Source organism: Vanessa tameamea, chromosome 16, assembly GCF_037043105.1.
Source record: "Vanessa tameamea isolate UH-Manoa-2023 chromosome 16, ilVanTame1 primary haplotype, whole genome shotgun sequence".
In the NCBI taxonomy this organism is placed as follows: domain Eukaryota; kingdom Metazoa; phylum Arthropoda; class Insecta; order Lepidoptera; family Nymphalidae; genus Vanessa; species Vanessa tameamea.
In genome coordinates, this window is record NC_087324.1 from 6,734,935 (window position 1) to 6,751,129 (window position 16,195).

The 16,195-nt window shown below is 32.4% G+C and overlaps 3 protein-coding genes across 3 annotated transcripts in view; all 3 read left to right on the plus strand.

Annotated features, from left to right (window-relative positions):
• The window catches only part of LOC135193686 (vitelline membrane protein Vm26Ab-like), a 378,568-nt gene extending 376,391 nt beyond the window's left edge, over nt 1-2,177 (plus strand). The window contains exon 3 of the mRNA XM_064217230.1: nt 2,165-2,177. The gene's annotated coding sequence lies outside the window, so the exon portion shown is untranslated. The remainder of the gene's footprint in view (nt 1-2,164) is intronic.
• Tsen34 (tRNA splicing endonuclease subunit 34) overlaps nt 1-16,195 on the plus strand; it is a 234,808-nt gene that overhangs the window by 209,676 nt on the left and 8,937 nt on the right. The window lies entirely within an intron of this gene.
• LOC113403006 (uncharacterized) lies at nt 697-3,028 on the plus strand. Its single transcript, XM_026643418.2, has 2 exons — nt 697-857; nt 1,248-3,028. The coding sequence occupies exon 2, from the start codon at nt 1,263-1,265 to the stop codon at nt 1,896-1,898; it is 636 nt and encodes a 211-aa protein (XP_026499203.1). The 5' UTR covers nt 697-857; nt 1,248-1,262; the 3' UTR covers nt 1,899-3,028.

Consider the following 16,195-nt stretch of genomic DNA (forward strand, 5'->3'; position numbering starts at 1 on the left):
ATGTTGTCTGCCCACTACACCGTCTAAATAGGTACCAAGACCGTACTAGGAACGTATCACAAAAAAATATTCTTTGTATTGAGAAATATGAGACTATGCTCACACCCAAGTATGGCTCGCGACGGTGTTGTTCTCAATACAAAGATTTTTTTGACAACTGAGACAACGGGATCCATACGGATATGACACGGGGATGATATGCGGGTGATATGGTCACTAAAACTGTTATGTACAGATGTGTGACATAGTTGATACTTTTTGTGAGTATAGCAATCCGTGTCATGCTTTTTTTTGTACCTGATGAGTTCATAGCAAATATATGGTATGAGAGGCGTAAGTGGGCAGACTACTTTATAAATGATTAGCTTTTTTCTAACATTCAAAACTTTCATAAACATTGTATGGTGACAAAGAAATAAATATTTAATATTAGCTATTAAATCCTGCAAATTTGAATTTAAAATTTAATAAACAATGTTATGTTTTCATTGATAAGAAATACAAAGCAATAACATCAAACTGAACAATATGTTTAATAGTCAAAACACAACATTGTTTATTTGAGTGCAAAGTCGTAAATTTATATATAACTTTGCAATCAAATAAACATTTTTAATAATATTAGCTAATCCAAAAAAGACTATTTCGCAAATATCTAAAATAAATGTCTATGGTTTTAAGTATTAAATGTTTTAGATCGGGCAACTCTAAACTGTGTAATTAATACAACGAGCTGAAAGTACATATAATATACACATTATATTGTTTAGTGTTTTGTAATTTGTTATTTGGTCCAAGTTTTAGAAGGTCATATAATTCACATATATATATTTGCTATATAGATGACCTAGAATATAGTAAGTAACTGTGTATTTATTTCTTAGTAAAAACGAGCTAACAACGAAGTCCTATATTTTGACAAGTCATTGTTTGGTATTTTGTAACAACAATCAAGATATTTGTTTTGAATCAAACTTAGATATCACCTTTATCGTTTAAACTGTGTAATAGAGACTGATTATGAGAAACACTGTTGTATTTGGGTCTCAGCTTAAAAATTTAAAATACCATGCTTTGTGCTTGTACTAAGGATAAATTTAGGCAAACCACAGACTACATCAATTCTACTAATGCTAATGTCAATTATTTTTCTATTAACAACAAATACATTGATGAAACTTTGGGTTTGAGGTATGCAAAAAATGCATGCTTTCGAGAAAATTAACGTCTACATGTTTTATTTACAGAATTAATGATAAACAATGTCTACTGACGACATATCACTAAGAGTGGGGATGGGAAGATTGGAAATAGAGCCAAGCAAACCAATAAAGAATATAAAAGAAGAAAATCCATTCTTAAATCCCTTGCAAAGACGGATGTCATCCAAATCATTCAATCAAACGACAAAATGTACCTGTGTATGTCAAAGAAAAAAAAATTCCTCAATATGTAAAAAAAAGCATAAACTATTAAAAGAACCTGTTCTAAGATTATCTCAATCATATAATATACACAACAAAATAAAAAATGAGTGCCAATATTTGTTCAAGAATGAAGTCATGTATAGTCATGTACCAAAAAAATGTAATTCTGATAACGTAAACTTACACACACTGGTTGACAATTGCAATCAACTAAGTATATCCTCTGACAATAGCCACACAGTGCTGAGGGTAAATAACCTAAATGACTGTGCCAAATGGTGGAAATGTGAAGCATATAGAGATAGACAATCAAGAGAATCAAATTCAGAAAGAAGTTCATCTGGATCCTGCTCTCAGGAAGCACTGAATCCACCATGCGATGTCACAATTGACGAACTAGCTAGCTACTTTGAAACACTAGTTCACATACCAAAAAAGATGTCCTCAATGGCAGAAATGATGTATATTTAATTTGAAGTATGATTAAGTGAAAATGATTCTGTGGTCCATTTTTTGCTCTTTTATATTTTAATTGAGCTTGTAATTAATATTAATAACCATTCACTGTTAGGATATATTTTTATTATTTGACCAAAAAATAACTGTATTCAATTTTATATGTTATGTTTAAGTGTCTGTCACCGTGAAATGTCTATGTTGTGAATTAAACATTTTACGAAATAAAAATAACAACAATTTTAATGATAATCTTGGCTGTAGAACTATGTCTTGTTCAGTGTGTGATCTAGTTTCATCATTACTTTAAAGATTACTCATGACTTACTGTTTTACAAATTGCTTGCTTTTATGTATCTTTGTTAATTGATGGTTTAAGAGTGTGCCTATTGCTACTAAAATTTCATACTTAACCTGCTCTGTTCTTACTTTCTCCAATCATAGATTACCTTATTTCCATGCTGAGTCTATATCTACAATATCTAAAAGTATTATTTCAATATATTTTCTTGTTGCTTTAATTTTACAAATTATTTCAAGGATGTTTCTATTACTTAGATTAAGTACAATGATTATTTCTACAAAACGCACTTACACATAACAAAAAACAAACATTTGTTTGAAATGCCTGTCACATGTGACAGGAGATGGATTGGTTTGTCAAAACCTATTTTATGGAATAAATACATACTGTTTTATAATTTTTTAATACTGTTAATATACTATTTTATGTAATTGATCAAAGTCCATCCTTGAAATTATATTTTAGTTATGCTGCAATACTTTGAACTGGATTTACCCACAAAAAATTAGCTATTCGATTTATTCCCTCTCTTGAGCCATCATGCAAATGATGTTTAAAGCATTGTGTGTGCAAGATCATAAAGATTAACAATTAAATATTTCTCTTTTAAAAAATAACGTTTTAGCCTCTTTATTAATAACAATTTTAAAATAATTATTCATGTATAGTCTAAGAGTCTAGCCCTGTTACAATGTTTATTACATGTTTATACAAATTAGGTACTAATTTTAAATGATATTTATACAACAAGTATAAAATTATTATTGTGAACATAAACTGCCTAACTATGTCATGCGATTCAGTCTCAAATATTACAAATTTGACAAAAAGAAAACAAATCTTTTCCAATAAAATCATACTTAACTACAAAGATTTCAGATCCAGTAGTCTTTAATGGCTTTGGATAGAAACAAGTTCAATAAATTGTAACACTTTCTGGAATTCCATCTAACATTTGGCATCTTGATTTTTTTAATATTAATTCCATTTTTTATTATATAGTGGTTAGTTATCTAAAAATCAACAAACAGGGCTGATTAGTATCTTTTAAATAAATATTTCATCTATAATGTCAATGTATTGAGGTATACACAAATAAATGTTAAAAATTGTAAAGTATTGTCAATATTAATATATAAATATTAAAATAAAAGTAAATGAAATGTACTAGATTACAAAAATAATGGTATTATAGAAAAGAAAAAAAAATAGAATTGCAACATTAATTTACCTACTATTAGATTTTTTATTTTAAACAAAGTGTTCTTTGTGTTCATTTATAATTATAAGGATATTTCCTCAAATTGTCTAGTTAAATAATGGGAACGTAAATGTATGTATGCAATCATATAATAATTATAAATACAATTATTATTATAATAAAATTAGTTTATCAACATACTCATTATAGTCAATTATTTGAATATGACATAAATTCCAACAATGTATGATTGAAGTGCATTTAAAAGTATATTGTTTAGTTACCTTTAAGGAGAGTAAAATTATCTTGTCTAATTCATTAATTTCGGTGTCATTTTTCACAAAATATATGGAAAATGATAAGAAATGTAAATATTAGTGTTTCATTTAATTGAAACAGTAATTAACTTTTGATAAATTGTTCAAATAATAATATATTTTTCGTTGGCTTGCCACTTTCGTGAAAGATGTACATATATTTGGATAAAAAGTCCTTCTGATAATGAGTAATTAAATACGAATTTCGTACCTTAAAACATACAGACAATCCGGTTCAACCAAATTACATACACATTTGTAAAAATATTTAGTGGCTTGGATTTGGACCCGTGATTTTGAGTTCAGCACAGTGCTTTTTTAGTCTTAACATCATTTATTTACATCATATATTTTAGGTTAACTTGCTACCAGGTACCTATAGCCAGTAGCTACAGTATTTGATGACAAATTTATTAAAAAATAGGGGAGGGATCATAAATAAAGTGGAAGTCTTTTAATCTTATTGGCCAATATTAGAGACTTACTAAATTTTCGTAAATTGTATAATTTTAGGTTTTCAATCTAACGGATACCAATTTGGGGGAGTCTTACCCTCCTCTCGGACCGAACGAGCGTACAGCCCATTGATTGGTCTGCCTTCCTAAAATGAAATTCAATAAATTCTTCTCACGCCTTTAAGTTAAGACTGCAAAATAACTTTTGAATTGAAAATAAAATAGTTTAATGTTTCGGAAATTGACGCTACTTTTATGCCGTTTAAACAATAGGGGCCAAAAGCGAGGGTAAATAATATCTAGTTATTTACAATAATTATTATTAAGAACATCACTATCGTTTATAATTAGATCGTTTATTCTAGATTATAACCAGAACTATTAGTTTCTGTTTTTGTCTGCACAGATGTTACATCTCCGATATTATCAGCAGCAGCAGATCCCACAAGATCGAGATAGCATTACTTTTGGAATGGAATGGGACGTTATAAAATGCAACGATCTCATTCGCCTCAGTTGAGCTTCATGTTTGAAATATAAATAAAACATCATGTTTAGTTTTAAAAATTTAGTTCTATATATTGATTTTTACTATTTGAGTGTACTTACATGTTATCGCGGACTTTCCAATAGACCGTTTTAAAACATACAATCTTCTAGAAAATTATTTTGTTGCAACTATCTCCTAAGGCTTAGCCAGCATTAACATGCATTACATATTCTTATATTTACAAATTACATATACAAACCTTCCTTGTTTATCGCTCCTTTTATTTTCGTGCAAACTGTATCGATATCCGTTGCGAGGTTTAGAAGAAGAAAGCGGAGATACAGACAGGCAGAAGGCGACTTTATTTTATGCTTTTTACAGAAATCATAAAAAATATCAATCAGCTTGCTTTGAGTTGGTAATCAATGAATAAAAAAATATATGTTGGCACATCACGTGATCTGAAAACACAGAAAAATTATAGCAGGCCAGGGTAGATGTATTATTAGCACAGAATTTAAAGAATTCTGTACTGATCACAACATAGACCTACATCTTATAGCAAATGGCTCTGCCAGAGCTAACGGTCAGATATAAAGGGTAATGCACACCTTAAAAAGCCTTCTTTCCATAATCGAAAACGACACCAAACAGTTTTGGAGTTAGGTGAAGTACAATTAGTACTAAATAGCACTAGATCCGGCGTCACATGTTTCTCTTAACAAAACTTAAGTTTGGCACACGCGCACAGTCCTTGGGAATGTCCCAAATAGCTTCCCTTTACGACCTGATCTCATAAGAAATCAAGCAGCAGAAAATATTATTGAAGCGGCCAGCTCACAAGAACAACTTTTTAATAGAGGTAAGACTTCTATAAAACCTACTGAGTTAGGCGATAATGTCTTCATCAAGAGTAGCGAGCGTAATCAGACAATGTTAGTCAGTCATAACTAGAGTTTTAGATAACGACCGCTACGAATCAAAGAGCATTCATAGATCTAGCAGAGTTTATAAGTACTCTCACGAGAACTTGCGTGCAGTGCCTAGGGGTTTTGAGGGTCTGGTAAATATCTACAGAGCTGATCAATGACGAGGATGACATGTCGGCTGTCGATGAAAATGGAAATGACCCAACAGATTCGGATACCGATACCGAGACAGCGTCCAGTGCTAGTGAAAAAACCATCACTGCCAGTTCCGGCACAGTCTCGGCTTCGGAAGACGATTTGCGCCTAGTTAAGGAATAACCTCAAGCTCACAGATGTAAGAGATCTAGATGTGTAAATTAGCATGTGTGTTTTAGTGTTGTAATGTAAAGCTGGTTGAAAGGGCCCCGTACGGCCGGGCCAGGCTTCGGTAGTTGGTAACGTAAAGCGGGTTGAAGGGGCCTTGTACGCCCGACCCACGCTTTGGTAGTTGGTCGAAGGGGCCTAGCACGCCCGGTCCAAATTACCTCACAATGAATCTCAATCTAGTCAGGAAGGACCGAGCGTATGTTAATGTGTATCCTTATTTATTTTGTTGGAACAGGTAGAGAGGAATGTTAAATACTGTTGTAGGAATTGCATTCTACATTATTGTTCATACATGCGTCGACGTCCAGAGACGCGCTCCGACTAAATTAAAAACCTTTTTTTGTATCTGTGGTTGTGTATTGCTGTTGGCCCTACTGGCCTTTACAGCGTCACCGAACGTTGGGGCGAGTGCTAAGACTCTGCCTTGAGGTGAACCCTTTTGGGCTCGAAAGTGACGTTCGTCCTGAGGGTGTCTCCTATGAGATCGCACCTCGGCTCAGAACGTAGTCGGTGGGGTTTTAAATTAAATTAAAAACCAAATTCGGGAGCTATTTATACTACGCGAAAATCGGCAAGCGCATACGGCGCTTACCCAGCGCGCTCTATCGGATTTTCGTGTCAACACACGAAATGAACATACGAAATTGCGGCGTCGTCATTGGTCGAAAAATCGAACATTTAATTCGCAGTTTAATTTCCAAAATATTTTCAATTGTAATGTATAACTTTTAATTGGCTGAATCATAATTTTTATCATTGTAAATTGTGTAACTTTCCATTGGTAGAAAAGTAAGCGTTTTCTTTGGACGAAAGAATTTGTAAATATGCACTGTAATTATTTCATTGGATAATAATATTCCTAGTTTTTGTATATATATCGACACATTTTTAAAATAAAATCATTCCGATCCGACCAGCAAGAAAGTGTTCTTTTACTCAAGAAATATCTACGAATAGTAAACAACAAGTAAGCTAGGGACCAGTACCCCAACACTGTTATACGATTGTGCAAATGAAACTATTAAAAATACTATTGTGTTAAATCCAAAGTACTATTGTAAGTCTATTGTGAATTATAAGGTTAAGTGATTATTACAACAGCCCTTTTTATTGCGCTACCCTCTCCTTACCCGATAATCCACGCCTACCCGAAGATGACCGACACAGTGGCGGACTAACAGTGTGACGGAAGGGGCGGCTCGCCCCGGGCCTCCAGTCTTGGTGGGCCCCAAATGCATCCGCATTCCACTGATCAAATCCTAAACAATACTTTAAAAACGTGCTTAGTACCTACATATTTTCATCAATATCAAATCACTACACTCTACAGTTATCTAGACTGTTTACGCGGTACTAATATACTTTTAACTTCGCTGAACGAGTCCAATACGCTGGGGGAATCCCCGTCTTTGTAGCGGGTACTTCCCCAGGAATCGGTTGATGTGTCCTTATATTTTCGCTAACGGATAAGACTTTTCAAATTAATATAAACTCTTATTTATACACACAAATGTAAACTGAATAAAAAGCTTGTACAACTACATTTTTTTTAAAGCTGGGGCGACATTCACCTTTCCTCCCCGGGCCTCTGACGGGCTTAGTCCGTCACTGGACCAAAAATTACGATGATGCTGAAAAGATTTTATATATATAATACAATACCAATACTTCTCTACCTGCATTTATGAGGCAAATATATTTGGTATTTTATGAGTGTAACTTAGAACATTAATGTGCTCAGAAAAACTTTTTATCAATAAAAGATTAGTAAAAAACCAAAGGGTTTTTGCAAGTAGTCATTTTCTCCGAATAATAATGCTTAACACTTACTCGGATTAATATTTATTTTTTTCTGTTACATACGATCATACGAATGAATGCTTTAGATAGCACGGGTTCCAAATAACGAGCAATCAAAAAAAATGTTTACTTCGCTGTTACAATGAATATTAATTAAAAATATTCAAAAAAATCCATGACCACATTTTCATCTATGTTTCTCAATAAACTCATGATCTAAACCGATTTAATTAAATTCTATAAATCATTCATGACATACTTAACTATATAAACTTTTTTTTTTTTATATATATAATATTGGACAACATCACATACATTACTCTGATCCCAATGTACGTAGCTAAAGCACTTGTGTTATGGAAAATCAGAAGTAACGACGGTACCACATACACCCAGACCCAAGACAACATAGAAAACTAATGAACTTTTTCTACATCGACTCGGCCGGGAATCGAACCCGGGACCTCGGAGTGGCGTACCCATGAAAACCGGTGTACACACTACTCGACCACGGAGGTCGTCAAACTTGCTAAGCTCAATTCTTTTTTTGTCACTTCAACTCAATTTCACTTCAATTCAACTCCACCCGTGCGAAGCCGGGAAGTTATAATATATATCGGCGCAACACCATTATTTATTTATGTTGATGTGTTATAAATAATTTCAAGTATGTTTTAAAATCATAAACTGATTGCTATGTTTATCGTTATTTGTCAAATTATTATTTTATTGTTAAAATTAGTTACGTTAAATTATAATTATTATGAATAAGTACGGTGCATGTAAACAGTAGGGTAATTGTAAAAAATCATAAGATTGCTCCACTCTCTTTTAGTTATAAATATGAGTGGTTGTTGTAGCCGAGATGGCCCAGTGGTTAGAACGCGTGCATTTTAACCGATGATTTCGGGTTCAAACCCAGGCAGGCACCACTGAATTTACATGTGCTTAATTTGTTTATAATTCATCTCGCGCTCGGCGGTGAAGGAAAACATCGTGAGGAAACCTGAATGTGTCTAATTTCAACGAAATTCTGCCACATGTGTATTCCACCAACCCGCATTGGAGCAGCGTGGTGGAATATGCTCCATACCTTCTCCTCAACGGGAGAGGAGGCCTTAACCCAGCAGTGGGAAATTTACAGGCTGATTATTATTTATGTTTATGTATTATGTTGTCACAAAGGGGGCTTCTGTGACAAGTAGCCGAACAGGATAGAGCTCTCTATTGTCAGTTTTATCTAATTAAGCGATTAATTTGAAGAAGTTAGTTTTACTTATTTTTATTATGGAAAGTTACGATAATAATGAAGAGCATGACGTCAGTAATGCTGACGTCATTATTTTTAAAAACAAAATGGTACACGGGAATTCGTCATATATGTTAGGTATGTTTATTTCAACAAACATAAAATGACTTGTTTTTTTTTTATAATTAGTTTATGTTAGTAATTGACGGACATTTTTCCATTGTTTCTTCCATTCCGTTTTCTGACGACCCACCACCATCGGGACAGCTAATGCTTAAATCCAGATCTTATCCGATAAAAATACTGTAGATAAAATTCTAGTATTCAATATAGAAGTATTACACTTTCTTATTGACAGTCAAAATTCTGCCATTTAGAAAAGAAAAAATACTTCAGATTTGAGAACCTGTGAAAGAAACTCACGGATTTTGAAAATTGACCAAGAATAGATCCCGAGGGACGCCACCTTTGCCGGGGCCCGAGGAAATCTCTTACTCATCTACATCAAGCCTCTGAACTCGATTGTTCAGTTACGAAATCAGAATTTTTTTAATTAGCTCATCACCAGCATTTGTTCTCGAGCGACCTTATATAAATCGAAATTGTTTATTGCGCAGCAACTTGTGTTTTTTAAAATGTAATAACATTTGATATATAAATTTTTCGAAAATCTTACTAAGAGTTGTTAGTACAGAGATAGGTCAATAGTAAAACTTAATATAAATATATATAGTATGAAATAATTATTGTTCAAGAACGTAATATACATCTGTAGAAATCTTGATATACCATATGAATCCAATGTTTATTGTGGTTAATAAATATTGAAAATATAATGTTTGGTAAACATTATTCTCTGAGTCATTAGTATCTTAAATAGAAAAATACATTGGTTTCAGTTCTTCGCTCCTGGAATCTTTTCTATTGTTGTAGTTGATACTTCACCGTGATCCCAATCTGATGGTTCATTTCCTAATTCATCGTGACTTTGTATTGGAGTCATAATATTGGAATGTTTGCTGTTTTTAAATATCAGCTGAAATCAAAGTAAATAGACTTGTGTATTTTACTTAATAAACAAACACAACCCAAAAGATAAATATACTTTATCATGGGTTTGTAAAAACAATCCATAGAAATATTTGGTCAAACTTGTGACTTTTACCAATTACAGCCGAAATCGTTGGCATCGTTTTAAAGTTAGATTCTTCATATGATACCTATTACATATGTTCTTTTTGTTTATTTGACATAATAGTTTTAACAGAATACATAATTAATATTAGTTGGTAAACTGATCTGATAACTAATTATGAAACGAATTAAATATTGATTTCATGAATTCAATTTAATTAATTCGTGAAGAATCATTAGTTGCAAAGAAATATTACAAGGTGCATCTGATGTAGATGATTGTAAATGACATGTTATTTTATTAGGTATGTTATTAAAAAGTATTTCAAATAAATTTGCAACTTCTAATTCAGAATTTGTGTATCTACTACCTGTGTTCAATTTGATCAAACGGATTCGTCCGTAGATGGTTATAAGATATTACTTTTTGATTTCCGTGGATATTTCCGGTTTTATTTTATTTCAGGTTTCTTATATGTCCAGCGAGTGGTTAACCGCTAGTTATTAAATAAATAAATCGTCTGGTCGAGTCAGAGAGTGGATTCCTCATGGATGATTCGAGGTCACGCGCCTAGATGCGACGTACATAAGACCAAGATTATTTGTTATACATACGGCTAATTTAGAATTTATATATTCCTTGATATAAGTAGAATAATAGTTTCAATAGGTGCTTATGATTTCAGTCATGTAAAGCTTTTTATAATTTTGAAGAAGATAAAAGTACCATAGTACAGAATACAAAAACACAAAAAAGAAGTACATAATATCTCATGGATATTGTATACGCTGATGTGATAAAACGAATGTAGAATCTTTTTCGCGTTATTTTCAATTATGTATTACTACTAAAACTCATAAAAACTCATTCTTAGCACAGGTAAGAATATATTAATTCTTTGTGAATTATTTAGATTTGTTAGAAAACTTTTTTGTTATGCAGGTTCATTTATATTAACTCTTGAACTATTCTATACTAGTTGAACCTGCGGCCTTATACGCGCAAAATTTATTAAACACAAACTTCTGTAGGTGAATTATTATTGTGTATATAATTAGTTTATTAATTTATGATATTTATTTATTACACTATACAATTACACAAATACGATATAATATTCTACTTAATATTTATTTATTATTTATGTAATAATATAATATACATACACAATACACACCGACACTACTACACTTAATATATTTATTTTCATAGCAATATTAACACAAAATATTAATACACAAGCATACTCGAGCGAAACCCGTAGTATGCGGCGGATCGGCCGAGCGATGTTTTTGTTCCGCGTCTACCCGCCACCGCGTAATATCGTAAGTCACCAAAGAGTGCATAGCTAATTAGTTAGTCGATCTCTCACACTCGATGCGATTCGTTTACTAGCCTTTAATATCTAATTGTTTGCGTATTTAGTTTTAGTGATTTATATATGTTATCAAGTCTATCAGAACTGTTGCTTTCTTCTTCCGTACTCTCTGTTACCTTCTGACTTTTTCTTTCTGTGTTCATTGTGTGCGTATTATACGAGTTACTATCAAGTTGTGGACACTGTTATTTCTTCCCGCTTCACACACTACGCACACACCTATACTTCCAAACCCCGTTTTACCCCCTTAGGGCGTGGACCCATGTCTACGGTGCGGCGCCGTGCCGCGCCACGGCGTCGTGTACCGGCACGTGCTCACTATTATTGTGTTGTCAGTTGCATAGTGCGGTAATTTTTTGCATAAAATGGCGATTTAGATTTAGACTTTTTGATTTCACTAGTGGAAGCACGTCCCGTTCTCTGGGACAAGTCAAAGGAAGATTATAAAAATAAAAATTAAAAAACAGAAGGGTGGAAAGATGTTTGCCTAAATATTTTTCCATCATTCGACAGCATGGACAATAAAGAAAAAACGAAACTCGGTGAGTATATACCTATTTATTTATCTTTTTAACTTAATAAAGTGAATACAATAAACGTAAAAGTGCTTAGTATTATTATCAACTTGTTATTTACACACACTCGATACATTCGGTCGGTTCTATCTGTGCCCTAACTTTAATTATATTTTACTTAGTTGCCAACTAAGCGCACCGACATCACTATTAAAGTATTTACAAAATTCGTCTCTTATAGTGACAGGATTTGTTAAAGAAACATCATCTGCTGTTTGTGGAAGTTTTAAAAGAAAGTCGTCAATATATAACTCCTCTGATTTTCTAACTCCATCTCGACTTACAACAAAATTGTGTAAAACACAACATGCTTTGATAATGTCGATCGCAAAATTATATTGAACATTTTAGGGCCGATGAAATACACGCCGAATCTTCTTGCTCGACTCAAACGATAGTTGAAAACCCTTTGTTCTTCACTCAGATGCTTCCCTGGGTATGGACGTATTAGATTATTAAATAACGGTAGGCCTTCATCAGCGATAAAAAACATAGGGAACTGATTTTTGGAGCCCCGGTAAAGGCTTTGGCGCTGGTATAGGAAGTCGATTTTGCAATAATAATTCGTATAGTTTTGTATTGTAGAAAATGGTGGAATCACATTCCTTTCCATACGATCCTATATCAACATATACAAATCTATAGTTAGAATCCACCAGTGCCAGCAAGACTATAGAGTTAAAACATTTATAGTTTAAAAAAAAGGGATCCACTATGGGCAGGACTACATATTCGGATGTGTTTCCCGTCCAATGCCCCTAAGCAATTTGGGAAATTAGTTTTTACGTCAAAATCCTTGGCTATTTTTTCAATTAGCTTTTCGGTTATTTTCGGTATACTTTCATTCAAAAGAATGTCCTATATAGCACGACAAACATCTACAAGTTTTCCACGATAATCTGTGAATTCCATGTCTCTGAATGAATTCCCTGTTGCCAAAAATCTGCAAAAAAACATTTCATAAAATTTTACAGCACCATTATAAAAACAATTTTTTTATCAGTTATAACGATTGTTACAGGAAACGACGTCATTAAAAAATGGATTAACATTAAGGATAATTTTTTCAAATATACAAAGAAGGTAGAACTTTCAAAGAAATCTGGAGCTGGTGTTAAAACGTATAAAAGAATATCATTTGTATAGACAACTTATGTTTTTGCAAAAAAATGCATCAAATTTAACTGAAGATAGTATAGAAGAAGAATGTCAAACTCCGAAGACAAGGTCAAGATATCAACCCTACAGAAAAACTACGCTAAAACGAAAACCAAGTTGCGATGAATTTGTGAAGCAAATTGTCGAAACTTTAGCTGCTTCTGAAAACCGACATCTGTCATTTTTTAAAGCTATTTTACTGTCTCTCAACAAGTTAAATGACCATCAGACCTTGCTATTTAAAAGTGGAGTTTTAAAGATTTTAACAGATTTCCATCAATCACCGTTCCAGTCATGTAGCGGGTACCAGACAGCAACATCTTACGACGCTAACTATCACCAAACTGCCCAACAACCACAAGCTACAATGTCTTATGAAACTAACTATCAAACACCTTGTAATTCATCCAACCCAATTAGTATAAATCGTCGCCAAACATCACCAGTCTCACCTTTAGAAGACATCATGTCTAATACCACAGATACACTGGAATCGGAATACGATTTTTCTAAAATGATAATAAATACGAAAAAGATTACATGACTGATTTATATTATAATTTAGTAAGAAAATGTTTTTTTTAATGATTTTCTTCTTTGTTGATTTTTTTTGCGAAAAGAAGTAAGAAATATGCGATTTGTTTAAATGCGTGAACTTAATTGTTTTATTTAAATTCTGCAAAAAGGACCACTTGACGAGTTAGCAATTTTCAAAGGCTTAACGGATTGACACAAAATAGACCTGACTAATACTTAATACGTGCATACGCGTGAGTACATCAAAAAAAATATTTCTATGATTAGAATAAATTAGTTAACATAAATTTCTTTTCTTTCTTACCTTATAGTTAAGCCTAGCATTTCCATAGGCTCATAGGTTTTTTCTTCATTTGTCGTCGTCTTAACAGCAACAGGAGCAGGATACGTCTTTCGCGGTCCATATCAAGCCAAATTTTGGTATACGTGTTGAGTGAGGTGCCGGTACACGACGCCGTGGCGCGGCACGGCTCCGCGCCATTTGCCGGCGGCGGTGCCGTACCGTTGCACGGTAAACGGCGCCGCACCGTAGACTCCACTCGAGTTTCGTAAAATTCAAGTTTGCATGTGTTATAGTTTCTGAGATTTCGTGATTAATCAGTGAGTGGTATCTCTTTTTTATATATATGTAGATTAACTCCAATAACTCCACCAAAAATAATAACGTTTGAACTCGCGTTATTATTTACGATTTGAATACTCCTTACAAAACGATTTTGCTCTAACAGATAGTACAATATGAGCTCCATGATGCTGTCTTATATTATTGAAATGTGTGGACTTAAAATTACATTTCAAGTGTATATATTATATAATTAATTAAAGTTTATTTCTGTACGTCATTAATTACGTAATTTTATCACAAAGGATAAAATTTATGATATAGGCATGCAGAGGAGCAATTTGACTAGCTAATGGTAAGTGGTCACCACTGTCCGTAGACATTGGCAATTAAAGGAATATCAACCATTCCTAATGTCACCAATATACCACCAACTTATGGAACTAAGATATAACATCTTCCTTCCCGTCCATTATAATTGTAGTTTCACTGGCTCCCTCTCCCTTAAAAACCGAACACAGCAATATTTAGTATTGCTATTTGGCGGTAGAATATCTAATGAGTATGTGGTTCCTACCCAGACAGGCTTGTACAAAGCCCTATCACCAAGTACCTAACCTACCGATAAGCTGTTATCTTAATTTACTGAGTTTACAACTTATTTTTGTTGAGTATAAAAATATTTTTTTTTAAATTAAAATTAAATACAAATATATTGAACTAATGTGAGCTAATGTTTTGTGAAATAGTATAAAATATTAAGTAATAACAACAGGGCATATTCAATGTAATGTTAAAATTTAAAAATATTTGTCAGACTACATAAGCTGTGTAATTTGTTTAGGATTAGACAAATTATAAGTCTATTATTAATGCACTTTTGTTATAATTCTCATTGCACCTTCTATTAAACTGCATTTTAATCCATATACTTACTTGTTATGAAGTGCTCAATGAAGTTTAATTTTATTATAAAATTATAAAAATGACTAACTTTAATTTTCTGGCAAAGTCATTTAAATATACATTATAAAAAGAAAAAATATTTTGAAGTTAATGATGCACATATAGGTAATTCTTAATTATATTTATATATTACTTCTTCAATTTTTTATCTGTGCTAACTAAACTATGAATAAAACTTTAAAGGATAGTAAATATAATCATTATTTTATAAAAAATATTAAAGATCTACTATTATAAAGATACCCAAAATCCCATTCCATTAAAATAAAAGCTATTTCTGAGATTGTAACAAGAGAATAAAACAATACTGTAAGGATTTCTTTTCGACCACATTCTGCTTCACTAAAAATGTGAGTATGCGTTGTGAAATTATTAATTGGGCTTTTTATTTTAACTTATATATTATACTTTATATTATAATTTTAATGTTTTAAAACTTACTGTGTACATTTCTTTTATTCTACTATGATAATGATGTACCTTTAAAATTGTATTTACTAATGTTTCATCTGACAAAAAACCTTACCTTACCTTATAAATTTGAGGGTTTTCGTATATCCACACCCACAATATCGAAAAGACAATAATAGTTATACTAAAAAGTAAATAATTTGTAGAATACGTATATGCGTCAACGAATATGCCACACCAATTCAGGCTTATTTTCTGCATTTTAATTTCAATCTTTTTCCTTAATAAAAGCTAGATTTACCTTGTTACACAAGTATTGTATTTTTTTTTAAATAGCCTAATAAGTCTAACACTCAAAAGATTTTGAAAATTTCATAAATGTTGATGTTAATCAATGTGTTGCCAGATGGCTATGTCGATTTCCCCCCATTTTTTTTTCAAATCCCCCTGAAAAATAGCATGTTAATAAAAATGGCCCC